This window comes from Scomber japonicus, chromosome 20 (assembly GCF_027409825.1).
Source record: "Scomber japonicus isolate fScoJap1 chromosome 20, fScoJap1.pri, whole genome shotgun sequence".
NCBI classification, from domain to species: Eukaryota; Metazoa; Chordata; class Actinopteri; order Scombriformes; family Scombridae; genus Scomber; species Scomber japonicus.
In genome coordinates, this window is record NC_070597.1 from 25,555,357 (window position 1) to 25,582,877 (window position 27,521).

The following is a 27,521-nucleotide window of genomic DNA, read 5'->3' on the forward strand; positions in this document are numbered from 1 at the left end:
ATATCTACGACAGCTGTGTGGAAAGGCGTCTTGTTTCAGTGTGGGAATTCATGAGAAATATGAGCTCAGTTCCTGATACTCAACCCTAATATTCAATGCACAATATATAAGAACATGTATAGTTACATCTACAGTTATTTTGTAAGTAAAAGAGTCTAAGCTGGATAGTTTCAATAGTAGGTGAATAGCGACAGGCAGTGTGTTCTTTTTGGAGTACGTTTCAGATTTGTCAAATGGTAGTTATCTAATTTGGGAATGAAACTCTACAACCGCACATTCTCCAATTACAGTGCCAATAAAAAGCTAAGATGAAAGAGTCTTGATACAGCGGAGATCCTCGGGTCACGTGACAGACACTTGGCTTCAGAAGCAGTGACACAGGTGGTCCAAGTGTTTATGAGTAAAGGGCAAGAAGTGCTTTGTACTGCATTAGTAGATGAAGCGGTTAGACCACCACTGTGTGACGACGCCAGGCTCTTGTCTTGTCCCGAGGCACCAGGCCAGATCTCCTCAGAACAACAGTGGAAGATCCCACGGAGCTTTGATCTATCCATCCCGAGGAAGAGGAGGAAAGAGGTGGAGCCTCCTGGGCGAGACGAGGGAGTGGATCAATTTGTTGAACCGAACTGGGACCTATAACTGATCCCTGAGGAACCCCAACACTTCCATGCTGACCTGCTCCCTCAGTGACTTTGATTACCTCCACTCTCTCTGATCTCCAACCTCTCGCTCTGTCCTCACTCCTGCCCAGCTCAACGTCCAGATTCATGGACATAGCCCTAGTCCTCCCACCCCTGTTCTTCCTGTAACGGACCGGTGCCGGTTGGTTCCAATCCGGCTGCTGGGCCCCGTTAAGCCTGGAGGCTTGGTAGTGGTTCGGAAGCTTGGTGGGGGAGATCCAGAAAGGGGCTATGGGGCGTCCTCTTGACATACTGTGAGGTTTTGGATGTGGAGGAGGTATGGTCACAGGTGGGGGTCGTGCATATGTGGCGTGGGTCTGATGGTGTGAGTAGAGGAAGCTGTTTGGACGAGGTTGTGGTGCAGCTCTTGATCTGCTCTCCCTTTCAGGATTCTTGGCATCATTGCCTGGTCTGTTACCCATGTCCTTTTCAGCTTCTTCCCTTCCATCTTCCTTTCCCTCCGTCGTCTCTTGAACTTTTATCCCATTTCCCTTTTTATTCTTTTTTTCTTTCTTAGGAATGGTATGTTCCTCCTTGACTGCCTCTTCTTCTCCTCTGTCCTCTTCCTCTCCTCCCCCATCTCCTCCCCCGTAGTTGCTGGCTTTGACTGGCTCATGCTCGGAGTCCTCATCAGCGCTGCTGCCTGGCAGGTGGTTACTAGGGGATTTTTTACGTTTGCGGGTCACAGCAGAGATGATGGACTTGGACAGGAAGTCTCTGGCGTTCAGGTCTTTCTTGGAGCCTGAAGAAAGCTGAAACATTAAAGTTCATATCCCAGTCAAAAAATGGTCACGCTTTAGTCTACTTCTGACATTTATGGAGAACAAATAAGAGATTTTCTTTCTTGCTTACCTTTGACTTAAGAGAATCGCTGGTGGTGGAATCTGTTTGAAAGGAACAAGATGTGGGTTAGAATCATGTCATCACTGGACAAGTGGTGGTAGTAGTGTTAGGAGTGGTACACAGGTGTGATATCTGGCTAATCACAGCACACACTACTGGCAATGCAACCTCTCAGGAGAACTCTAGCCATTATCAGAGATTTTGTTTTAAAAGTCAGGCAAACAAATACAGTTGATGTAGTACGTCCCTGTTCACTGCCCCGCCACCAAGAGATGTTCTGGGATAAGGGCCAAAACATCTGTGAATGGTGGTCCCTGGCTGATGACCCTGCAGCTAGTCAAATGGGCACCGGTGGCCTTGCAGGTATTACCACATACCTGTTCAATCTAATAGTTTGACTGCGTCAAGTCAAATTGGCTAGAGTTCACCTTTGGGATCAGCAACAAAAAGGGAAAAAGGAAAAATTGGTGGAAAACCAAGACAATGAGAAAATGACACAAAGTGCAACAGAAACACCAAACACAAACACACAAGGAGGGAGACCTGGTCCTACCGAAGAGGCTGATCCACTGTCTCAGCTAGAGACAAGCAGTGCAGAAAGGTCCAGAAAAGAGAAATTGAGACAAAAGTTGTAAAACATCATGAGTATACAGGGAGAAACATATCAGCTGGAGAAAAAGTACAGACAGAAATCTACAGGAAGGTTCAGAGAAAAGAAAAAAAGCTCTATAGGACTTTTTTTTTTTGCATCTTTCAGTTCATTGTTTTGTTTTCACGGCCCTCACTCTCCATTCTCATCAGAATCATTCCAGCAGATGCAGGCAGCTGTTTTTGGCTAAAAGTCTCTGATAAACCCAATGCATCCTACTTGTCCAGCACCAAACAGACAGTTAGAGACTAGCTGGTGAACAAAGTAGAGCATTTAGCAGCTTAAGAGTCAGAAGAGTCAGATATGTTTCTCAGGAATCGGTGGAGACCAAAACAGAGCTAAACAGTCTGTTCTGCTGCCCCCAAGTGGCATAAATTAATTAGTGCAGCTTTAAAAAGTGTTTTCATACATTTGTGCTTATTTGACTTGTGTATGTTTATTTTTCCACCACCTGTACAAACATTGGCAGTTGCCTGGCTGTCTGTGGGAGTGTGTGTGTTTACATTCAGCTCAGCCTGTGTTTATGAAGCATATTCATAAAGCCTGGGATATGTGCTCATTTTTCCCCACATTTTTCCAGTGACTTTGCGTATAATCACACCACCTCTAAAATGGTCTGAACACACAGTAACAGTTACAAAACATTAGGATTTCAATTAGCATTAAATTATCAGTTGTAGTGATAACTACACTGAATATGTAGACTATGACGTAGCAATGTAACATTTCCAGCCAGGTCTGATACTTCACTACATGACCCACACAAGCAGATCATCACTACTTATATGCACTGGGAACCCAGACCCTCAGTGGGGCCCCAATGCTCCAGATTCACTGTGTAGATATTGTTTTGTTGTAATTGAATCACTTACAAAGCACATTGTGAACAAACATCGAGGCATCATGCATTATTAAGAAATCTTAAAGCCCCATATTGTTTATGGGTCCTTAGTAAAAGCCTTGTTGAGTACATACATGATACATTACTAATTAAAAGGGTGCCTGATCAAATTACTACAAACTAAGTATTAACACATGCACAATGCACAGAAAGTGGGAGAAATGTGGGGGCCATTTAGGGCCCAAAGCTAATTTTTGCCCCGTTGCCTGCTAGTTGGATTAATTTAATTGTTTATGGAAGAGCCTTTTTTTCATTAACACTTGCAGCTTCATCACAATTATAAACTACATTTGACTCAGCAGTATCTTTAAAAGCACAGCAAATGTTTGGGAAACATTTGAAATAGTTTTTCTCTGAATTGGCTACATATTAATTACATTAATAAGTTGATCCTCTTATAGCTGACATGTATTTCTGTAAGAATGTCACAGATATTAGATAACGACTAAGACCAGTGCTGCTTCAGTGCCCTCCTCACCTGATGCCTCTCCTGGCATACCCGGCCTGCCGATGTTGGACAGCAGATGGTCAATGTTGGGCACAGGCTGCATGTCCCGCTTATCATCTGGGGCCTACACACACACACACACACACACACACACACACAAAACCATCCCCACAGAAATTACAAATGATGGCATTTGACAACAAATACTTCCTGTATTCCTGTAGTTGGGGTCCTACATACCTTCTCTTCATTATCCAGCTCTCCTTCACTGAAGAACCAGTCATACTGTTGGAGAAAGCAGACACAGCATCACTGCATGGTGTTTAGACAGAACACAAGACAGACTTGTTATGCTACATTATTTCTTGCATTGGAGGAGAGGAGGCAGCTGTAGGTTCTTACGTGCAGGATTAGTGTCTCCACTATCTTGTAGCGGTCAGGCATGTGTGTGACCATGTCGGTCATGTTGTCCTCTGATGTCCTCACCAGAGTGGGACCAAACACCAGAGCCAGGTTTCTTGGTTCCATCTGGAAATAATATGAAAGTTACATCCATGGTTCAGTTTGTGTGCAAATGTAAAATCTAATTAAAATTCAGTGTAGTGATGAGTTACTTTATTCTTGTCAGCATTGTCTGCCACCTTCCTCAGGTGGCCTACCAGGAACTTAAGGGTGTGGTGATAGTAGTCTGGAAGGTCATGAATCTGTAAGAAAGCAAGAAAAGTGTTTAAAAAAGAAGATAAATTGCTGTTAAAATGTGGATTAGATTTTATAAAGAAATGAATCTCTGATAAACACATTTCAATAAACCGTAATCTGTGTTCACAACTATACATTATTGATACATATCCTTGTGTTGCTGTCTGATGGAATTTAGAGTGTACAGTTTGAGGTCAATTTCATGACGTTTATATCATTGTACTTCCTTTTTTCAATGTTAATTGTCATGGCATCTATACCAATACTGTCTATCTCCTTGATGTGATTCGGTTTTTCTGGTTTATTGAGTATTATCTGAGTAATATGGTCCCTATATTTGATATGTTTACGGGTACAGTATGATATATGATGGCCTTTACAGCCTGAGTCTGTTTTTTTTAAGGAACATAAAATTCTATCTAGATGTTTATGTATATATGTGTATATATTTCTATGCATGTTTGCTATTACTGTCTCTAGAAAGGTTTTTCTTTTCTTTTTTCTATTGATGAATTACTCGTCAAATTGAGACAAATGTATCACAGGTGTGTTAGGTCACATGACTGGGCCATGGGACTTTTGAAAGATGGCGTCTCTGAGCCTCCTCACTTTATTAGCATCTGAAGAAGAGCCAGTATGGGTCAACATGTCATGCTTTATTAAAATTATATCTGCATGGGAGTTCCTATGGTGTGCAGACTTTTCTTTTTTCTTTTTTCACAACTCTACATTCTGTCAACTTTCTGACACTTACCAGTTTCTTCATGGTCTTCAGACGGTCTTCTGCGTCTTCTATCCGGTTGGCATCAATGAAATCATTGTATTTATCTGGTAGAGAAAGAGCATGAACAATGAAAAACATGGAATATTACAACATTTTGAAAATGAAAATATGCAAAATCCAATGTTTTTACATGCAGACAACAAATTAAGCGAACAAGTTAACTTTCAAAATAAAATAAAATCTAATAGTACATTACACATCATACATTTTCACTATGATTCATGCTACGCACCATCAGTAAACAGTGGTTCAGGAAGTTTCCGGAAGAACGATTTGAGCAGGCTGCTGATTACATTCAGGTCCTGCCATCTCTGTGGAGAAAAGAAGGGGAAAGATTTAGTGTTTCTGGTTGTAGAATTATAAAAAAACAACAGCCATAAATACTTGAACAGACGTGTCCTCCACACCTCCTCAGCTGTGTTGATGTCCATGCCCTTGTTGAGATGCTCCTGCAGGTTGGACACCATGGCATTGTTTCCTGGCACCCGGTAGATGCCGGTGTATTCCAGACCCGTCTCCTCCACCACGGCACAGCACATCTCCACGATCAGAGGGACGAACTGTGGAGAGGAGAAGAGGAGGTGAGAGGTGAGATGGAAAAGAAGGAGGAGTAAGAGAAGAGAAACAAAAGCCGGGAACATCCATACTTAACAAAATAATTATAATAATAAAACAATAGTCATATATAAGCTCAAGTAACTAACTGACTATTTCGTTACTTTACACTTTACATTAGGGCTGGGCGATATGGACAAAATCAAATATCACAATATTTTAGACCAAATAGCTCGATATCGATACAACAATATTATAGAGATGACTGTTGATGCTTTCACAAAATATTTATACTATGAAATCTTTGATAAATAATCATCAGTAATGTGGATACAATGACAAAGTGGGTAAACAGTAAATAACAGAACAGCTAGAACAGTCTGGCAAGTTCAGAAAGCTTTAAAACCAGGAAAAGACAACTCTGATGACATATCGTGATATTACGATATCCTAAATCTAAGACGATATCTAGTCTCCTATCACGATATCGATATAATTTCAATATATTGCCCAGCCCTACTTTACACTCAACCTGACAGTAATAAACAGCACTAGCTGGGCCCTACAAGCATGTAACAATGTATAATGTCCTGTCACATGCAGTATACAGTATATAGACAGAATCACCACGCAACACTGGCTTTCAGAATCGGTAAGAATTCATAACTAATTCAATGACAGTGTATATAGTAGGGTTAACGGTCAAAATCACGTCTTTAAAGGAAATACGTAACTTTTTTCTTGCAAAATTCTCTTTATTTTATGGAGTGAGATGATAACCTCAGTATAAATCTCATGTCTGTGTTCTAAGTAGAGATCTGGAGCCAGTTATGCATTTCTTCATATCTCTCATATCTGTGGTCTGTGGCTACTCTAGTCTATTCACTGGAGAAACATATGTTCCTTTCTGCTTCTTAACTGAGTTTGATTTTCTTTATCACTTGCATAATAACTGCTACAACAAGGAGGAACCACAAATAGTCCAATTTACTCTGAAGTCTAGATACTAGATAAAAAATAAAAAGGAAGCAAATTACATGAGTTCTCTGTACACAACAGAGTGTAAACGGAAAAAGTGCAAATTTGAAACCCTATGACTAAATGTATGAATCACCTCTGTTAATTCATACTTCTTTTTTTTTTCTCTTTTTGATGCTATGAATCACGCTGTTGCTGTCGATGTTCATTTTGAATTTCGTCCTAAAACACAGTGTAGCTCACTTTATTGTTGACAGCTGGCTGACAGTCCTCCAGTCGCACACCAAAAGCCTTGGGACTGCCTGTCTTCTTGCTCTTCTTCATGATATTGATGCCCCACAGTGCCTTGTTGTCATCTGAGCACGCACACACACACACACACACACACACACACACACACACACACACACACACACACACACACACACACGCACACACACACACACACACACACATTTAAATGTGTTATTTATATCCTCATGGAAAGGGCACGGACAAAGCAGAGCAGAAGCATGTGTGTACTCACCAGTTCTGGATGATCGGTTTACTGAGGTGTTGTCAGTTTTAGCCAATAGGAAAGGAGGCATCATGCGGTGACCTCTGGGAGAAACATCTGGCTTATTACCTGTCAGACTGCACAGAGGGAGACGAACAACAGGCAAAAATCACATAAGCTGTAATTAAAGGTTATTTTTTGACAAAGGATGTCAAACAAGCGGGCTGAGACACAATGCATTCTTCTTCAGGTCTTCATTTTCTTATGCTAACCTCGGTTTTAAGTAAAAAAAAGAAGTGAACTCCCTTGTTTTTCTCGCTTTTTGGAAAGTGCAGTTCAAGTTATTGTTTGTGACAGGCGTTCAGCCCACAGCTACAGTGACTGGTAATTACACAGAGAGTAAGGGACAGTAGTGATCAAGCAAAGACTAAATATAATCCAGCAGGCTGACCTGTGTTTTCTGTAGTCATTCAGCTTCTTGTTGATGAGAGCCTGCCTTGAGAAACCAATCTCCTGAAACAAATAGAAAGCAGTAAAATGAGTTTAGTTTGTGTGTGTGTGTGTGTGTGTGTGTGTGTGTGTGTGTGTGTGTGTGTGTGTTAACAGTATAAGATGAACTAGATCTGGTCCAACCTCATTGTCGATCTTGCTGTTCTCCCTGATGACCCTGATCCAGGCCAGCATGTCGTCCCTGTCCTCAGCCTGCAGCAGGTATTCGCAGAAGTCCTGCGTGGTCAGCCTCAGAGTGTTCTTACGTTTAGTTTCGCTGTAGGCGATGTCTACCAGGCAGCCGCGGATGCTGACCGGGGGATGCTCATCCTGGCTGGTCCCTGCCCCCGCCCCGTGAAGGACGGCCTCCCGCTTGTCTTTGTAGAGGAAGAGCGAATGGGAGCGGAGCACGGAGAAGACGCGTTTCCATGGCCGCATGCCGCCACCGACTTTCTATAATGAGCCGAAACAGAAGGAGGAACACAACCTTTAATAAAACGTTTCAAAATAACATTAGCTAAACTCCTCCCTCAAACAGCTATTATCCAATCAGCAGGCCTGTCAATCTTTATATGTCTGTATATGTTGAACTGGTGTACACAGAGCTGTAGTAAAAGAGATAATGTATCCAATATATGTTGTGATCTCAAAAAACCAAATATAGCAGAGCACAGCCATAATCAAGTATATATAAAGTATATAGTTTATCAAGTGTGTTAATAAAGGAATATCTTTAATGTCCACAGAGGACATTTTAGCCAGTGAAATGGACAGTTGCTGGATAAAAATGAGAGGCTGCTTTTGTTTACCTCTCTCTGCAATCAAGAAGCCACTGTTTCCTTTGTTTTAGTCTTTTTTAGACAATCGCAGTGAAATTGCACACAGGACACAAGACAAGAAAGAAGTAGAGACAAGTAACAAATGTCCCTGGCCTGAATCAAACTGAGAATGTTGCAATTTAGCGGCATGTGCAGTAACCATTTGCCTCCCAAAAACCCACTGTTTTATAAAAAGAATAACACCAATTTCAGGTGGTAAATCAGCTGTTATCATTGTAAACTGTAATCTGCAGTGTCAGATTATAAAGCTTTACCTACATTGGGGAGCAGTATGTATATAAGCAGTGTGTTGTACCTTTCCCTTCTCTGTGAGGATCTGTTTGTAGTGCAGCCAGCCTTCCTTGCGTACATCACTGAAGGTGATGGTTCCCAGTTCAGAGGTTGAGTGACGTTTGGAACGGGCTTCTTCCTGGGTTCGTAAGCTCTCCAGAGACTGAAACACAATGAAGGGATATTAAAAGATGCACTCTGGATAGTGATTACTGTATCACTGGAAAATGAAGATAGTAGAGAGGTGCATATGATCTACTCACCCCATCAATGAAAAAGCTCTTGACTCTTTTTGGTAGTTTGCTGTGGAACAAAATGCACACAAGTGTAAAGCAGCATGTGTTGAGAATTTGCAGGCACCATTAATAATAAACTACTAAGTTATAACAACCAACATGCCAAAAATTTGAAAAGGAGACTTTACTGTGATAACTTAGTGTTAAATCACCTTGAAGCTACAACATGCCCATACATTTTAAACAAGCCATTTATGTGCAGAATGCAACTTTTCAAGTGTCGCCAGACTTACGAGAAGACACGGCCTTCTTCCCTGAAGGTGTTGAGACCCTCGTCACAGGACTTGGATCTCTCGGTGGTGATGGCCAGCAGGTAAGACGAGCGACGACCTTTGATACTGCCTGAAAATACAAAAGACGAGTCAAAAAGGAAGACAGAGGCGGAGAAAGACTTATAGTCAAGAGTAAAAAAAATATGCAATGTATGATGTAACAGTGAAATATGAACTGACAACAAGGTGAGTGAACATGAACAAGTGACCTGTCGAGTCAAACTGAGTTATTAATATGACATTAGGAAGGTGGATGAATTACAGGGTTTAACATACATACAGTACCAGTCAAATGTTTGGACACACTTTCTTTGACTGGTACTGTACATTAAAGGAATACTCTGACATTTAGATTTTTAGTTCATGCTGGGCTACTAAAAATATTGACGAATAGGTTCTTTAATGAAAAAAGGAAGAGGTAGGAACACTTTTATCCCAATGTAGCAAATCGAGACATCATTCACTAATATAGATGCTACGTTAAAGTCACCATATGTAGAGTTTTTATGCGACTACAGAACTTGTAAAATTACAATTAGCATAAACTAAATAAGTTTAATTCAGTTGTCCTTCAGATTCTGGGAGAATGTTGACTAAATTATTCAGTGTTAACAAATGTAAAGACAGGGGGTTCTGAATTTCCATAGTAATGATTGCCGAGGCTCATGGGTATTGTAGTAGAGTCACCTAAACCAAAATAACATTCCTCAGAAACTAAGAAGTAATTAAAACTGAGGATCATAAAAACAACCTATTGTTGGTATTGTTAAACTATACAGGAGTTAGTGTTTGTAGTCTGTAGTTAGTGTCAGTAATTAGAGAGGAGTGTTTCTATGTGATTAAAACAGAGAGGGTATCATTAAAAGAAACTTGTGGGAGTTTACAGCGGTAAAGTTCTGGAATCCTTCTAGAGCCCACTTGTCTCACTTCTTAATTGTACCACAGCATCTTTTTTGATACTATGATGAACTCTCTACAAATATTTTTCTCAGAGAGTGCTGACAATTCTTCAAATGTAAATGTCACTGTACTCCCTTAAGATTAGTCTGAGTCTAGGGCTAGACAAATATCTCAGTGTGTCAAAATACTGGTTGATTTATTAAGCATTAAATCACTACTTGTCAGTTTGACATAAAACACTGGCAATAGCCTCTGGTAACTTTAACCCCAACATACTGGAGAACACACAGTATACTGGTCTGGCCCTGTCAGTAATTAGAGTGGGTGAGTGAGACTCACTGCAGTCCTGAGAACGAAGTCGGACAAAGGGGGAGATGGAGGACAGGGTGGGGGAGACAGGGGTGGAAGTGAGGGTGGCCATAGTGGAACTGGGCACCACAGAGCAGGCTGGTACATAGAAGGCCTGTACGTCAGTACTAGGACTGGTGGGTTCATCTGCAAGGTCATCATCAGAGTAACCAGGGGTGAGAGATGAGGGATTAAACACTGACAAGACAAAATAAGCCAGGTGGTGTTTTAGTTGTTAAAACATGTCTCTGAGGTAGAGCTGGTCTGGAGGCAGAAATGTTCTCTTATGGAAGGGAACCACATTGAATTTCATTTCCTTTTCAAAGAATCTCTGGAGGCAGTTAAAAGACATGGTTATTAGAGGAGCTGACTGACAGCAAGTGAAATATGGCCACAAGCACAACGACAATAATCATGTGTCAGCTCTGTTAAAACATAGTGTACTGCCATGTTCACGTCAAATTGTGTAGATTGCAATTACAAGTGGCATTGTGGAAAAAAACTCTCCTGCTTGGAAAAAAGAACTGAAGCATCCTAAAATGGGTTGAAAATGGCAGAAAAACACCTAATAAAATCCAATATTAACATTATACTATCTAATACTATCAATTCAGTTCATTAAAAATGAGCTAGCTATAGTGCTACATTGTTTCTATCTGGTTTCACTGGTTAGCAATCTGACGGTTTTATAAAAACAGCTAGTTTAGGCTAATTTGTTTGGTGTGAGTACAACGCTAGCAGTGAGGGTAACCATCTTTGAAAAATACCCCCAAATCTGATTAACAGGTGTTTTTTTCTATTCCTTCTACTTGGTGGGAAGAACAGAATGCTATGTGAATGCTGTGTAACAGTAGCACAAATAGAGAAGAGTCATAAAGTCAGTTAACTGACAAAGTAAGTCAGTAAGTTACCTAGCAATAGTGTTTAAGAACATTAGCTACATTGGTCATAAGCTACTAGGCTACTGGTACCAGTTTCACAGTCTTGCTTTAAAATAACAAATGAATTAGCTTTTTAGAGTATGGCATTCATATTTGCAATTATGGGCTAGTCGTGTTGATAGCAATTTAAGTTAGACTGAATGTTTTCTTTTAGCAATAAAGGTAGGTCTCAGCCATTCTTCACTTGATTTTAGTCTGCCAGCAAAACTGCCATTATCTAACTCAGTGATGGAACCTATAAGATCATTTCTACCTCCACAGCAGCTTCAGAGAAATGTTTCAAGAAATAAAACTCCATGTAATGTTGCTGAATTATAGTATACAATTACTGTAAATAGTTCAAGAACATACTAACACATTTAACATTGATAGCACACACAACAACACAATATTAAACATATTGAAGAACTAAATGTATGGACAGTACAGGCATTATGCTGACATGTATATGACATACACAAACATAAAGATGCACAAAAACATTGAAAAGGATAAAAAAAACATGGAAAGAAGAGGATAGAAACTTTCTTAATGCACTAAAGGCTAATATCAATTAAGAGGACTGGAGAGTTCTGTAGCAACTGACATCAAAATACACATATGTGTCAATGACTGACACATAAGGTAATCCGTTTTTTACAGTAGTTTTACACCACTTGTAATAAAACAATCAATTAAAGTAAGAAAAGGACAATTTTGGAAAATTTCAATTTTTGTTGGTGTTGACCAAGTGTGACATCTGGAAGCTGTATTAAGTCAGTTGCTACAAGCTATAAAGAGAAGGTCACTAACCTATGAAGGGAATAGAGGAGAGGGAGTCGTATGCATGCTGTGCCAGGCTACCATTGGCCCTGCGGTTGGGGCCTGGTCCTCCAGAGACAGGGGAGGGAGTCCCAGGTGAAGGTGTCAAACCAGGGGCCTCGGGCGAATCCACAGTTGTGTTGTAGTTGTGATGTCGAAGTGCCTGTACAGGGGTCCAGCGTCCGGAAGGCGGTTTCTGCCTTAGGACCACCTCTTGATTGAGGGAGATAGGGGAGATGACCTCCCTGTCGTCCCCGAGCCGGGCTCTCTCTTCCTCTGATGCAGACAGGGCTGGGGTGGACTGGGGCCGGGGAACCATCCCTCCATCACTGTCGGCAGGGCTGCTTCTGCTGCCGGAGCTCCAGTTGAGGTGAGGGCCGCTGTAAGTGGGCTCTCTGAAAGAGTGCGCCTGCTGGAGGAGGTGACCAGCTTTGTGGGAGAAAGAAGGACTGTAGCTTTTGTAGCCCACCAACTCTTCCTCTTTTACTCGCCTTGTCTGGGGTTCAGCTACCTGTTGACCTGACTGCCTGCCACTTGGAGGCACTGTGGAGGAGGTTGTGACTGGGGGTGCTACTGCGGTTTGCTGCTGATGCCCTCCGGAGGCTTTTTGCTCTTTCTGCTCACTGAATTTCGTCATCTGGGAGCCTTGTGAAGACTGTTCGTCGCGTGGTGTGACCAGTGCAGAAGCTTGTGCCAGTGTTTCCACAGAACGCCCGTAGTTGTGCTCGTACTCTGCATAGGCTGCCAGCAGGCTCTCTGAGCATGATCTGCTTCCTGGTCCTGATATACCACCCCAGCCCCCCAGCCAATAGGTATCATGGGAGGCTGCTGCTGCCTGATGGTGGTGGTGCATGAGGGTCTCTCTTCTACGTTGCTCCGCAGAGGTTGTGGAGGCAGGCGTTGGTCCAGGGCCGAGTGCCAACCCCAGCCCCAGCTCCGCTAAACGGTCCTGAGATATGCTGCGGTGGCGGGGGGACATGCGCTCGGCTGCCTCAGCCTGGCTGTAGTACCAGTCCGACAAAGCCTGGTGGCAGAGGGCATCAGTGTGCGCGCGGGCAGAGGCCGGCATGTTGCTCTTTCGTGGTGGAGGCAGAGTTGCAGAGGCGATGGCAGCATTGTGGTTAGCAAAGTGAAAGTCCAGCGCACTGACTGTTGATGAGGAGCGACCACGATGCCGCCCTGGTGGGGCAAAGTGACTACTGGCCTCCTCGGGACCCCCGGACCAGCCGGAGGTGGGGGTAGAAGCAGCAGGGGGGCGGTTGTCCAGTGGCGAGGTGGTGTGGCCGGGTCGGCACTGCCAGTTGTCCAGGGGACTGTGGAGGTTGTGGCTGGACTGTGTGGCCGTGGAGCTGGGCTTGGTGGGAGGGTAACAGAGAGGAGGCGGTGGCTCAGGGAGGTTCTGGGCTCCACCTGAATATGGCTCATTGCCTTTCAGGTAGGCATCCTGGGAGTACGCCTGAGAACAGGAGGGGTGAAAGTAATGTGAAACTGACGGATAGAGAGAATGAGCAAAGATGGAAGGAGCAGCAGGAGGGCAGAGTGAGGCACATGCATCATGCACTAATCTTTCTTTCTTCAAATGTAAGTAAAATCCTCAATGTACAACCAACACTGGAACTATAGTACCTATATTCAATTTGGAGATATCGATCCCTGCTCTGTAACTGTACTGAATCTGTTTTTTTTTTCTGTTTTTCATTCATGTATATTTTCTCATTGGGTTTTCAGTGTTATTAATTCATACTCTTTATGAAAAATACTATGAATTCCCTTACTTAATAAAAATGTGAACATGTTCCACTGTAACTTTAATAAACTCTTAAAGGTTAAGGCTGGCATCATTCTGTATTTTTCTTACCTATAATGAATTCCATATGAAGACAAACAATGTCTCTCAATACTTTCTGATTTCCTACCCTGTCTGCGACTCTAAGCTCCAAACCCATTGGTTGCTACTAAAAATTGTTCACATATATGTAGTATCATGTTTGAAAAATACTTTAATTTCCTCAAACAGCTGCATCACTGTAGATTTCATCAAACATTACTCAAACAGGAGGAAATAGTATATTTGTTGGGGACTATTTGCAGTGGTGGATGAATCCACATTTAGTGTTTGAATCTAGTGAGTATTTCTGGTAGCAGGACAGTGTGTGTTGGACTGAGTAAAAATAAACTATAGTGTGTGTGTTCATGGTAAAAAAGGAACATGTCACCCAGTACAACAGTATCTTACTGTCAAAATAAAGATGAACAATTCCAAAAATAGTAATTGAACAAACTGAGTTCATTCTGACCATTTAACCTAAACCTTAAAAAAGTCTATTGACATTTGTATATATCTATTTTCATTAGGATTTTGAGCTCTGTGTTGGTTGTTCAACCTCTTCCTCTTCTCAAGCATTTTCCTTTAAACTTCTCTATCTGTACAAATTGTTTGCTCTTTGGTAACAATATAGTTCTTTCTGTTCATGCACAATTCTAAATTTCTAAAGTAAAACATCACAAGTAGCTAGATGAACTATAATGGAGAAACACAATCCTTGCTATTACTTCCATAGCCTAGCTAGCTGCTGCGGCTTCACACAGTAACAAGGTGAAAATAAGGAAAGAAGAGAAAAAAGAAGAACGATAATACTCACACTTACCAACTGCAACACATCCTCATCTTTTGGCATAATGCAGAGCTCCAGAATGTTTTCACTACAAAATAAAGATCAAGATATACGCAGACGATCAATGACAATAAAACGACAACAGTGGTCAATATAAAACGAGAATAACAATATAAAATGAGATTTATTAACACTTAGTCTCCCACCTGTTTTGGATGAGTGCGATCACCTGAGAGTAGGTTTTCCCCAGAATGCTCTCCCCGTTTACTTTAACCAGCCTGTCCCCTGCAATAGACACATAGTCAGAAGGGTCAGAACATGGCCCCATCTACCATACAAGCAATCTGGACCCTCAATGATGGGAGAGAAAAAAAGTGCACTTTCTTTTTTTCTTGTCGAGATCTACAGTGATTAGACACAAGGCTTGACTCATTCTCTTGATGTTGATAATTATGGTCACTGCCAGAAACCCACTATGTCTAAAACTAAATAAGGTAATTCTTCACTTTAAATTGTCTAAATATGAACAGAGCAGAGAGAAAGCTGAAATGCTGATGGTGCTGAATCTGAGGGGTACGTGTGTACATGAGACAATATTTGAAAAATAATGCATCAAGAATATCATAATTGTTAAGCCTCTATATGTTAAATGTCCTGTCCTGCAGTGTGTGTGTGTGTGTATGTGTGTGTGTGTGTGTGTGTGTGTGTTCATGCATGTGTGTGTTGTACCTGTGCACAGTCCAGCCTGCTGGGCAGGGCCATTTTCTTTGACACTCTTCACAAAGATAGTGTCCATCGGCTCCAAACGAGAGCGCTGACAACCTGCTTTGACAGACAGACACACATAAACACACACACACACACATACATATACACATATACATAGAATCATACACAGTAAACTTTTTCTTGTTCTGAAAATAACAAGTACAACCCACGAAGCTGAATCACCTCCACCTACATATTGAAACAAGTAGTCCCCACACATAAACACTGAGCATATGTGCTTTATATAACTGAACACAATAGATACATAACAGTAATTCCTTATATAAACCAGAGCATTACATTCCCACAACATTCCCATTGTGTCTGATAATTCAGCAGAAACATAGCTCACCTTTTCCAGTTGCATTTCCGTTTTCTTCATCCTGTGGGACAAACACAGAGCAGCTGTGAGAAGAGGTGAGGACCACAGGGGGGTGCTGCTCAACTCGAGTTCAGTACAACCCCTCCACTCCCAGACCTGAGTGACTGCAGCTGACTGGGCAGTTTGGGGTGTTGCTCAGCTGCCTGACTGACTGCTAAAGTGACCATCTCATGAACTGTCTCACCCCCTGACTGCCTGTCTCACTGTCTGATTTACTACAGAAATGTCTGACAGGCTTACTGAGTTGACAATCTGTGTCTGAATGTCTCCTTGACTGTCTGTTAAAATGTCTCACTGACTGATATACTGACTCCCTGTCAGTTTCACTGCCTGTCTCACTGCCTGCCAGCCTGTCTGTCTGTCTCACTGCCTGCCTGTCTGTCTCTCTGACTGGCAGTCAGGCCTACTGGCTGGGCCTGTCTGGAGGCTTTGATGCTTCGCTGACTTAGCTCATTCCTGATCTGGACACACACAAAGGGTTTTCTGCACACACACTGAGGTCTGCTGCTACACTGGCCTCTCTCCAGGCTGTACGGATGTTACACACTGTAGAGCATGACAGTACATAAAAGTGAGTGGAGCTGTATCACCTTAGATTAACACATAACACAGCTGGGGCTGATGGGAAAGTCATGAGATTTGCAAGGTATTTGATCATAAAATGTATCGGACAAATTCAAATTTTGACTTGATGCTGGTGCCACAATCATCACAGTGATCACACTTCAATCTGAACCATATGTCATGACAATGCATCCAGTTATTGTTGCAACATTTAGTCTAAAACTCCAAAAGACGGCCTCATGCTGGAGGTAGAGCATAAAGTCAGGGGATCATGTAGGTTTCAGCTTCTGGGGACCATGAACTTCTGTACAAAATATCATCCAATGACTGACCCACACTGCTCACATGGTTTAATATACCTACAAGATATTACCATTATGGCACGGCATTAAAAATAGCTCAACACTTTCAGGACAAGGTTAGCCTGGTTTCGCATAAAGACTGGAAGCAGAGGGAAACAGCTAGCAGCTACACTTACCAACACCTTGAAAATATTTTTAAACTACTTTGTTTAATTTGTACATGCGGAGTAAAAACGTGGTTTAAGGAAGGAATTATTTTTGCTGGAACCACTTCTTGACAAACAACAGTGTATCCATCCACTCTGTACTTCAGTGCAGCTACAATGGTGTTGACAGATATGATCATGAGCGATGATTTTGGTCTGGACCAGAAGTACCAGACCTGGAAATCTTACTGTGACAACAAGACTCCTGGAAACTGTACAGTCACTGTTCCCAGCTGTTGTAGAAAGAACACCCAGCATCCAGCACACTCTGTAACTCCCTCTAAAACCACAAATTAACCTTTTTCATTTCTGACTGGTTGTGAACACATTATATAAATAGATAAGATAAAACATCTTTTTTAGTGTTGGTAGATGTGCTTTGAACTCTAGACCGAGCCAGAGTCTTAAGTAGAAGTTAGAAGAAGTCACCAGTAGTGACAACCATTAAATACTAGCTAATATCTAACTAAAGTGACTGCAAACTGACAGTAATTAAAAATGTGTCACAGTCCTTTAAGTTCTCTCATGACCCTATGACCCCATCATGTGGTGTGGGGTTTAGAAGGGCTGTTTAGCAGATTATCCCTTGAAGGCTCATTAACATGAGATTAGTCCACACTTGAATCCATTACAGCACCATGTGTTGCCTCTGCGCTGTCTAAACACTGCTTTACTATCACTATGATGTCATCTACTAAACTACATGTTATTATTACATCATGTGTGTTACTACCAACAATTAAACTGTAAAAATGTACACTTTAAATTATTTCAATTCATTGCTGGTGTAATTGAGAATCTTTTCGTCAATGCCTGGTAGGTCGGCTTAATAAGAAAAAATGTCTACAGGCTTTTACATTTTTCCTTTGACTTTAGTCCAATTTGAGGTGCTCTTTCAATGACATTCATATTTAACCCACAACCATAACTGATACTAAATTAATAACACCATTGCTAACTGCTTGAGCCACTGTCCTTTAAGTTCCAGTGGTGAAATATGAAAGCAATCTGTTGGACGGGCAAACCAGACTTTTACTACAACAGTTTAAACTGTGAAGGTGAAGTCTGAAGATTCCATGAGGACATGGGATTCTATTAAAAGACTCAAGCTACTGAAATGTAACTAACACATGAATGGCTCCAGGGCTCAGTCTTACCTTGAGGCTGTGGATGGAGGACTCCGGCGGATAGACGATGAAGTGTCGCAGAGTGAAGCCGAATCCCTGCGAGTTCTTCTGGAGGAAAATGGTCCGTGGTCCCTGCCACGACACGCCTTCCACCTCACCCGACGACAGCGGCCGACGCCTGTTCTCATTGGACGACACCATGCCATCTCTCCGCCCTTTAGCCTATCAATGAGAAAAGATGGAGAAAATGTTTCTATTGATAACGCCAAAGATAGCTTTTCACTTTCCTCTGGGTAGAACATTTTTCAAACTTTACCGAATAGACGGTACATCCTATCATCTTCGGGCAGCGCCTACAACTGTGAATTCAAACCTAGATGAATTCATTTAAGGGAAGTGTGGGTGGATGTTAGTGGATGTGGGTGTGTGTGCTCCATTGGTCTGGGCAGAATTCCATCAATGCCAGGAATTTTTCAGAGACTTCCTGTCTCTATTTTTCCCCCCCAACAAAACTCACCTATAATCACATTTATTACCTCACGCTAACAATGGCAAGGTTAAAAATATATACATTCTATTAATAATATTCGTACAACAACAGGAACTTATTAGTGCTCATAAATGTAGATCTGGAAAATCATATGAACAATAGACAAAGGGAGAACACACCTTCACTAAGAGCCACTCATATTTCTGTGGGGCAAATGAGGTGAGAATTTCTTTCAACATCCTCCTCAATGTTAACATGCACAAAAACACAGGACTCACCCTCCAGCTTTATTTTAAGGAGACCAATTTTAGAGAAGAAGTCGGTCAGAGGTATGAATCTCTTCCAAAGGTCTGGGGAACCTCAATAGATCATATTAGGAAGGAGAGGTGTCTCACTAGGATAGATTGGACTATACTGTATTGTGTTGTATTGCATTACATTGCATTGTAGTGTATTGTGATCCACCAGGTTCATTTTCTTTCCTGGCCTTCCTTGACCTCTCAGTCTTGACCAACTCCATTTTCAATATCCATTCATCTGTCCATTATTGTCTTGATTAATTGAAAATGGTCCAAACAACTAATCCAATACAGATTAATCTAATAGTTGACAACTAATACTAGAAGTTGCAGCGCTGATTGTCTATGGACAAAAAAACCCTGTAACACTGTTTTATAAGGCAAAAAAACCTTTGAATAATAGTCAAATGTATCCTCTGCACACATTTCACACAAATGAAAGGCTATCAGAATAACATCTTGTATTAAGCAGCAAACACACTGGCAAACATGACTGTCATCAATACAGATATACCCACTACACATTCAGTACACACAAAAGAACACTCACACCAATCTGAGCCAGTTATGAAAACAACAGGAAGTCTGTTTCTTGAGACAGGAAGTGGATGGCCGAGCCCTTCGTAGACTTCATTTGGGGAAACCTTCGCCTCCAAGAATAGTTCGAAGTAACACCAGGGAGGAGACACGCACTTTCCAGAGAGGGAAGCCAATCAGTTTAGATGTGATGCCCACGGACATTCATTTTTCCATATATGTTCAAACAAGTAACAGTAATATAATGTCTTTTTTTGGGCCCGCACCTCAACTCAAAATTTGTTTAGTGCAGAATTTAATTGAATGTACTTAAAATATTTTTGGACTAACATTACACATAACATTTCATGACATATCATCCTCACCATCAGTCTCTACGAACAGAATGGAACCTCAGAGGGATTCCTCCCACTGACATTCCGTGTGTGTGTGTGTGTGTGTGTGTGTGTGTGTGTGTGTGTTTGTGTGTGTGTGTGTGTGTGTGTGTGTGTGTGTGTGCGTGTGTTACAGAAGTCATAAAGTCATGATATATCTGTGTGTGTGACACATGGTTGGTTACACGTTCCTCATCTCCCAACATCTCTGCAGGTGACATTTCATGCACAAGTGAATCTAAACACAGAGGTGCGATGTTGTACATGTTTACCTCTCGCTCTCTCACACACTCACTCACCTCAATCGCCCACACACAGTGTGAAATGCCAACATCTTAGAGTGTATTTTATTGAACAAGTGTGATTTTTTTTGCCAGCTCTCTCTGTGTCACAGCTCTGTGCGCAGCGAGAGGACTTAATGCAAGTCTGTGTACATTAACCTATTTCTATCATTTCATGAATAAACACTGACAGCATATATAATTAAATAAAAACGGTGGAAATAAATAGTACTGTATACTGGTTCATGCTGAAAAGTTATACTTCTTTGGAAAACTGTGCAGAAAACGGTGAGAAGTCGGACAGCTTGGAGTTAGCTTTTATTTAGTCTTTCAAATAAAGGACCAGTGTGTAGAATATAGTGGCATCTAGTGGTGAAATTGCAGATTGCAACCAAAAAAAATGCAAAAGGTCTCTCTGTTCAGTCTGGGCTACTGGAGAAATATGGCAGGCTCTGTGGAAGGGGGCCAGTTCCCTATGTAGATATAAAGGCTCATTCTAAGGTAATTAAAACATACTCATGAATATTATATCATAATTCTGCCAATTCTGCTTCTCTAGATGACACTAAATTCTACACACTGCACCTTTAAGTTTGGTTAAACAGTTAAACCTGTCTGAGTGACCCATCTCTTTTCTGGCAAAGTTACTGCATTTCCAGATATCAGCAATTAACTTGGTGTTCAAGTTCAATGTTCTTATCATCGGTGATGATGAAAATAAGATCCAAGCTGTGATAAATGATTTTCATTATTATGTTTTCATTAGAGGTGGATGAAAAAACAGATTCACATAAGAATTGCAAACCTGATTTTTCAATAATAAAGGCTGTGGTCAGCTTGAGTTCATGATAATTATAATAGATTCTAAAAAGGGTTAAGTTATTATTTATATTATCATTTACAGGCTTTCACTATGCAATCACCTCTTGTTATCCTTATTTAAAAAGTATACTGTCCAAATTAATCATTCCAAGCTAAATGTAATTCATATAATAATGATTGTGATAATAATATTTTTTTTTCTCTTTTGACTGCAGAAAAATCACATTTTCCTTGTGTATGTGCCCTTTTCTCCAAAATATGACCAAAATATATTAAATATATATACTGCCTCTGTCTCAGCTCTCATTCACCATCTTGTCAATTTTGTGAGCAGGTGCAGGCTGGGAAAGAAATAGAGTCCTGCTCAAGGCAAGATGAGAGAGGGACCTGCAGGTTTGTGTTGTAGTACTGTTTGTTGAACTTCAGCATTTTATTCATGCTGAGGATGAAGGGAGGTTATGAAAATCCTGTCCAAACCTTCCTCTTACCACACACACACTCAAATAAACAAGAGCAAGCCATTCAAGGAATGCTGATACATTTCTATAAACTGTATTTTCTGAATGAAGACTGGTCTGCTCATTCAAACATAGGTGAAGTGCACTGAGCAGATGTAGAGCTGCAACAAACAATTAGTTTCATTATCTATTCATTGTTTAGTGGATGAAATGTCAAAAAAGGTGTTCACAACAGAGCTTTTTAACATTCCAAAACATTAACATATTCAATTTTCTGTCATGTGACAAAGAGAAACAGGAAGTTTTAACATTAAAAAAAAACATTTAAGGAGCTGAAAAATGATAGAATGATCATTTTCTTCTGACCAACTATTAGATTAATACTTTCAACTTGAAGCAAATCAGTGATCGAACAGACAGTTTTTTGCTGTTGTTTCACTCATGTTAGGGTCACCATGTGAATGTTGGTCACACTGATGATGTGGGTGAACTTCATTAAATGTTACAAATCCATTCTTAGTAGGAAATTAAGTGACTGTAATTGATTTAAACTGTGACTAACAGGACATTACAGTCTACCTCAAAAGACTTTTGGTTCTCCTGAGTCCTCACCTGATCCTGAACACTCGCTCTGATTGTGCTGCTCTCAGCAAAATTAGAGCTTGTTGTGCTCACTTTATTGTACCTAATCACTTACTCTCAATTTACTTGTTTTTCTCCAATGAACTCATCATTTCATTAAGCTTACTGTGATTTAGTGCTGTTGTGGACCGAAATAAGTGACATTCAGACCAAAGCAAAAGTGAGCTGAACTGAAAGATAAAGAGACACAATGTGAAAAGACACACATCCACCCTGCATACACAGATCAGATAATGCAAACTGACAGATTCTCTGTGTAATAACACACACACACATTCACACACACTCACACAGTGTACTGTATACTAAAAGCTGAGACGCTCACTCTACCAGCATACAAACACACCAGCAGTGTGTGTTGGGTACCTTGTGATCCCTGATGCATATCTGAACACATGATGTAAAAATTGCAACCATACACACACCCAAGGATGCACACACACGCAGGATTTATATAAAGCCACGCGAATCTATGTGCGTAGTGAGGGCATCAGCCTCATCCCCTGTGCTACTCAACAGGCCCCCACAGTGCTACATTACATAACACCTACAGGACGGACACACATACACACACACACATACACACTTGAATGAAACATCACGTGCCCCAGCTTCCTCCAAACGGTAAATGATTAAAGGATGGTGAACTCTACTCTACCCTTTCTAGCCTGAAATAGGTTAAAGTTGCCCTGAAGTTGACAGCAGTGACCTCAGCTTTGGCTCCCCATATTAAAACCAGGATGGTGGAGAAGGATGGGGACGGTCAATAATAATGGTGTCCTCCTCCTACACTGATCAGAATGGACAGGAAAGGTTAAAGCAATATGGCGGAGGAAGCATCCCGGAGGAAGTACACCTGTCCACAGTGATCAGATCACACAGGAGATGAAGACCCCTCAGAATGATGACAGCCACTGCTGTTTTTAGATCTGCGTTGGGTCTGCTATGTGTAAAGATGAAACGCCAACAGTCAGTGCTGGTCAAGAGTATGTGACTGATACCACAGAAACAGAAACACAACTGTAAAAAAAAAACACTGAAAGGACGACTTGATTCATGCTTTTTGTACACAAGGTACTTGAAATTGGACATTTATAAACACTGGAAGGTTGTCACAGTCACTGTCCACATTTCACGTGTCAGAGATAAAAGCTAAACCTACAGAGACAGATACGTTTCTCAGGAGTTGGTGGAGACCAAAGCAGAGCTAAAAGGAGATGGATTATTGGACTCACATTTGGGGGCCACCAGAAAACCAACTGCAAATGAATGATAATGTTGTCTGTTGAATGTGTGACTGTTTGCTAACAAATCCGCTGAACTGTATATATTCTGACCCCTGGTGGCTGAACAAAATGATGAATGCAGCTTTATGAGGTTTAGCAATAAAATGCTTATGTGTAATAGATACATACAGTACACAGAGTTGGTCATCATTGCAAAATAGTGAGTGAATTATACTCAAGACCCATTTTGCAATAACAAACTGCTAGCAGTAGGCCTCTAACCCAAGACATAACTTCCATTAGACAGAAAAATACCTTCTGTGGAAAAAATAAAAGAAGCCTCAGATAGTCTCAGTCAGTACTAAACCAGTCAGCAATGATTCTACAAACCACCTTTTACATTCTACTGTCTATTAAGTAGCCAGAATAAAGACCATCCTCTGGTAGTGGTAGTTCCTATCCATTAGGCCCAACTATAAACTCTTCTATTATTCCCCATAATGAACAAAAAGGTCTAACCATGGGATCAGGTGACACAATATCAGGCAAATAATAGCCTGACCCAAAGATATGGGTATCATAAAACACAGCAATTATCTATGACTCTATCTGATTGGACACAGTGACACCATCAAAAGGCAGAAATATAGTGTAGTGTAATTTCGGCATAGTCTCAAAAATCCATTGAAAGACATATTTTGGTTTAAAAGGGAGCATCAAGACCAGTATTCCCCTACCTGACGGTTTGACAATTTAGCACATCCAACAACTCGACACAGTGAAGAAATGAAAATATGTAGTGTGTCATTAGTCAGATGTTTCTTTGAAGAAAGTGAGGAGATAGTGTGTACAACACAGCCATAGTATATCAAACATCAACACAAATTTGTACCTCACTGTCAATGCGGTAACTTTCTGTATTAACAAGAGACCTTAAATTCCCTTACATCTACCTATTTAATGATGTTTTCTTAGAAATTTCCCTTCAGCTAAAAAGGTCTGACATGCTGATTCTAAAAGGATATAATTAGTCTGGATTTAAACTGAAAGGTTCAGTTTGAAAGGTCCAGTTTTTCAGACAGAGATTAAGACCAGTCCTAGATTAAAGACAAGATTCTGCGAAAATAACTATAGTCTAGAAACAACTCTAGCCTTGTACTAGACTTGATCCCTGTCCGGGAAATCGTCCAAAAGAGTTTTATAATTTGATCTGACACATGTTTCAGATTTGTTCCTTCCCAGTTTCTTTCGCAAAATATTGGCACCCTCTTACCCAGCACATGCGATGGCGCTGTATGAGCCTCCGGGAGCCTCGTCTTCTTGGTGATGTGATGGGGGTCGGCCAGGGTGAGGAATGAGGTGAAACACCCCTTAAAACTGCCAGCCAGATACAGCGAGGCTCGGCGTCGCTACAGTCCACCCCTACAGAACACTGGAAACGCCACTCGTGGCCCGACGGAGCTGGTGCGACACCCGACACCCTCAGCATAGCACCTCCACATCCGCACGCACATGTACTGTATGTGTAGCGAACACACACTGGCACACCTGGGAGGGTCACAAGGCTTCAGACCCCGTGACTAAGATATTCCGTCAACTACGCGCAATCTCCGCTTGGTTCATCGTGGCCAGAAGTGATCGAGTAACAACCTCAATTTGGGGTGAATGAATGGAAAACGCACCTTCCCCACGGTAACTACTCAAGTGTCACAATCAACACTAAGGATGCGAAACACCAATCCTCAATGTATACATTTGTAATCCTTCAGTTGGATTTGTCTTCTGTTCTTTCATATTTTCCATCGAGCTCATTGGGTTGTTTTGTAGGTCTAAGAGATGAAGGGTCAAGCTTTGACGATCATGTCCAATGCCAACAGAAGCACACATATCTCTCACATTTCATCCACTTTTCTATCATGTTGTCTTGAGCTAGTCCTCATTTTTCTACCAATCTGGGTTTGACTAAGTCCTTGTCTACTGAATTCACGGCAAATTCATGTGATCAAAACAACCAGTGATAAATCTCAACCTTTTTCTGTCTTCTCTCATCTTTCATATCATCCACTTCACAGATGCGGAATTCTTTGGCTTTAATAGCATCCTTGCGTTGTGGATGTGAAACAGCATCTATCCCAGGGGAACTCTTCTGGCAGCATAGTTTGACAGTTTTTCTCCACTCAGGTTTAAACTAGTCCTCTTCAAAGCTTTCAGAGTAGAATCGTCAGAAAAAAACATTTCACTCAAGTAGTAGTTTGCTGCTTATGTGTAAATCGGCTCGTTTCTGGACTTCGGAGGGGAATCCATACCGGACCATGATGACTTCTGCTCCTGGACCAGTTGAGCTGAGAAGGCAGTTTGTTGTCACACCAGATTTTTAAAATTGAAAATGGTCCCACGCTGCTGGTAAGAGATCCAGCGTGTCCCCCTCCATGCTGGCACTATTTTGCAGCATTGGCTCTGACTGCCTATCTTTATTGCTGTCTAAGTATAGTCCTCCCTCCTCTCAACCCAGCCATGCCTCTCTTTCTCTCGCTCTCTCTCTCTCCCTTAGGTCTATTTGCTGACATCCCAACACTCTCTCTCTCTCTTTCTCTCTCTCTCTCAGTCACATTCCTCTCATCCTTTAGCTACCCAGTCCAGCCCATTGGTAGAGCAGAGAGCAATGTTTCACTCTCTCTCTCTCTCTCTCTCTCTCTCTCTCTCTCTCTGTGTGTGCTGGTACTCCCTGTCTCCTCCTTTTAGACTCACAACCTGGTGACTGCTGCTGCTGTTGGTGTACAGAGTACACACTGACACTATAAAGTGTGTGAACTGGTGAAACAATCACTCAATTAATAAATATATTTTATTTTTTCGAATGCAGGTGAAACACAAGTCATTTTACACACAATTTTAAGCATCACCTTAGACTTTGGAAACTTGTTATGAGCATCTTGTCCAATTTTTAGAAATGTTATAGACCAAACTAGGAATACTGCCTCACAGTTGTATGCAGTTTACATCCATGTCTTATATAATATTTGTAGTGAAGACTTTGACAGAATTTAATGAGATCACCACAATTTGAAGGTGGTGGGCACCCAGAGTTAGTGTTACCTATTCAGTATCTGACCAAATGTGAAATATGGACACAATCTCCTCTTCTGACTTATGGTGCTGAATGATGACCAGAAAAGTGTTATGATGTCACGGTGAAGTTGACCTTTGACCTTTTGGATATAAAATGTCACATCATCATTTTATCCTGATAGAGACGGTGTGAAACTTTGTCACAATTAGTGTATGAACCACAGTCTAATCAGTTCATCCTAAAGTCCAAGTTGACATTTGAAGAAATTCTTTGAAGGTGTTCCTAAGAGACCACGACAGAATGCGACGGACATACAATTGGACAGACAACTCCAAAACATACTAAATAATAAAAATATAATAATTGAGCCGGTGTCAGGACATGGTTAGCCTAGCTTAGCATAAAGACTGGAAGCAGGGGGAAACACCTAGCCTGGCTCTGTCCAAAGTTCGAAAATACACCTGTCAACATCTCTAAACTCACTAACTGTTATATCTAATTTTTTCAATCGAAAAACAACAATGTTAAAATGACATGTTGGAACTATTTCTTGACAAATGACAGTGTATCCATCCGCTCAGCAATTCTATACAGAAACTTCAGGAATTTCCACACTGCAACTTACTCTCCATAAAACTAAAAAAAGTTATTTTTCCATTTCTGCTTGTCTACAGATTCAACTTTGAAACCATTCCTTTAATCAACATGGAAAATAATACTTAGTCACAATCCAATGATTCTTTTGTCTATATGTGTTTGTGTGTAGGTCTGCTTCTCACAAACTCTAAATAAGTGTGTGTGTGAGAGAGCGTGAGCAAGTGTAAATGATTACAACCAAACTGTCATACAGGATATATGTGTGTTCCTGTTGAATAACTCTCCACAGCAACTCTGGCTGTGCTGTCAGCCCTTAGACCTCTTTAACACTGACACCTGAATGCAGCTAAAGTGACAGACAGCGAGAGAAAGAGAGAATGAAGATAAAGAGGAAGAAGTGGGATGCAGAGATGTTAAAAGAAGCTGACGTCCGTACAAACATCATCCAGCAGCATCTCCTGTCCTCCGCTGGCCTTTACTTTCCTCTACTGTCCTAATCCTGCTCTGGGACACTTTCTCCTTTCATTCATTCACAAGCCCGTTTTCCCTCTGTGAAACTTTAAAAGATTTTT

At 41.2% G+C, this 27,521-nt stretch overlaps 1 protein-coding gene across 1 annotated transcript; it reads right to left on the reverse strand.

Annotated features, from left to right (window-relative positions):
- Positions 1 to 49: 49 nt before the first annotated feature.
- LOC128381677 (rho GTPase-activating protein 23-like) lies at positions 50 to 24,819 on the reverse strand. Its single transcript, XM_053341719.1, has 24 exons — positions 24,556 to 24,819; positions 18,184 to 18,375; positions 15,925 to 15,955; positions 15,534 to 15,626; positions 15,011 to 15,089; positions 14,832 to 14,892; positions 12,181 to 13,645; positions 10,439 to 10,594; positions 9,161 to 9,269; positions 8,895 to 8,934; positions 8,657 to 8,794; positions 7,667 to 7,975; positions 7,485 to 7,546; positions 7,064 to 7,170; positions 6,781 to 6,893; positions 5,412 to 5,564; positions 5,237 to 5,315; positions 4,975 to 5,048; positions 4,136 to 4,225; positions 3,924 to 4,049; positions 3,762 to 3,806; positions 3,552 to 3,645; positions 1,533 to 1,564; positions 50 to 1,432 (listed from the first exon to the last, which is right to left on the reverse strand). The coding sequence occupies exons 1-24, from the start codon at positions 24,769 to 24,771 to the stop codon at positions 446 to 448; spliced, it is 4,851 nt and encodes a 1,616-aa protein (XP_053197694.1). The 5' UTR covers positions 24,772 to 24,819; the 3' UTR covers positions 50 to 445.
- Positions 24,820 to 27,521: the final 2,702 nt, after the last annotated feature.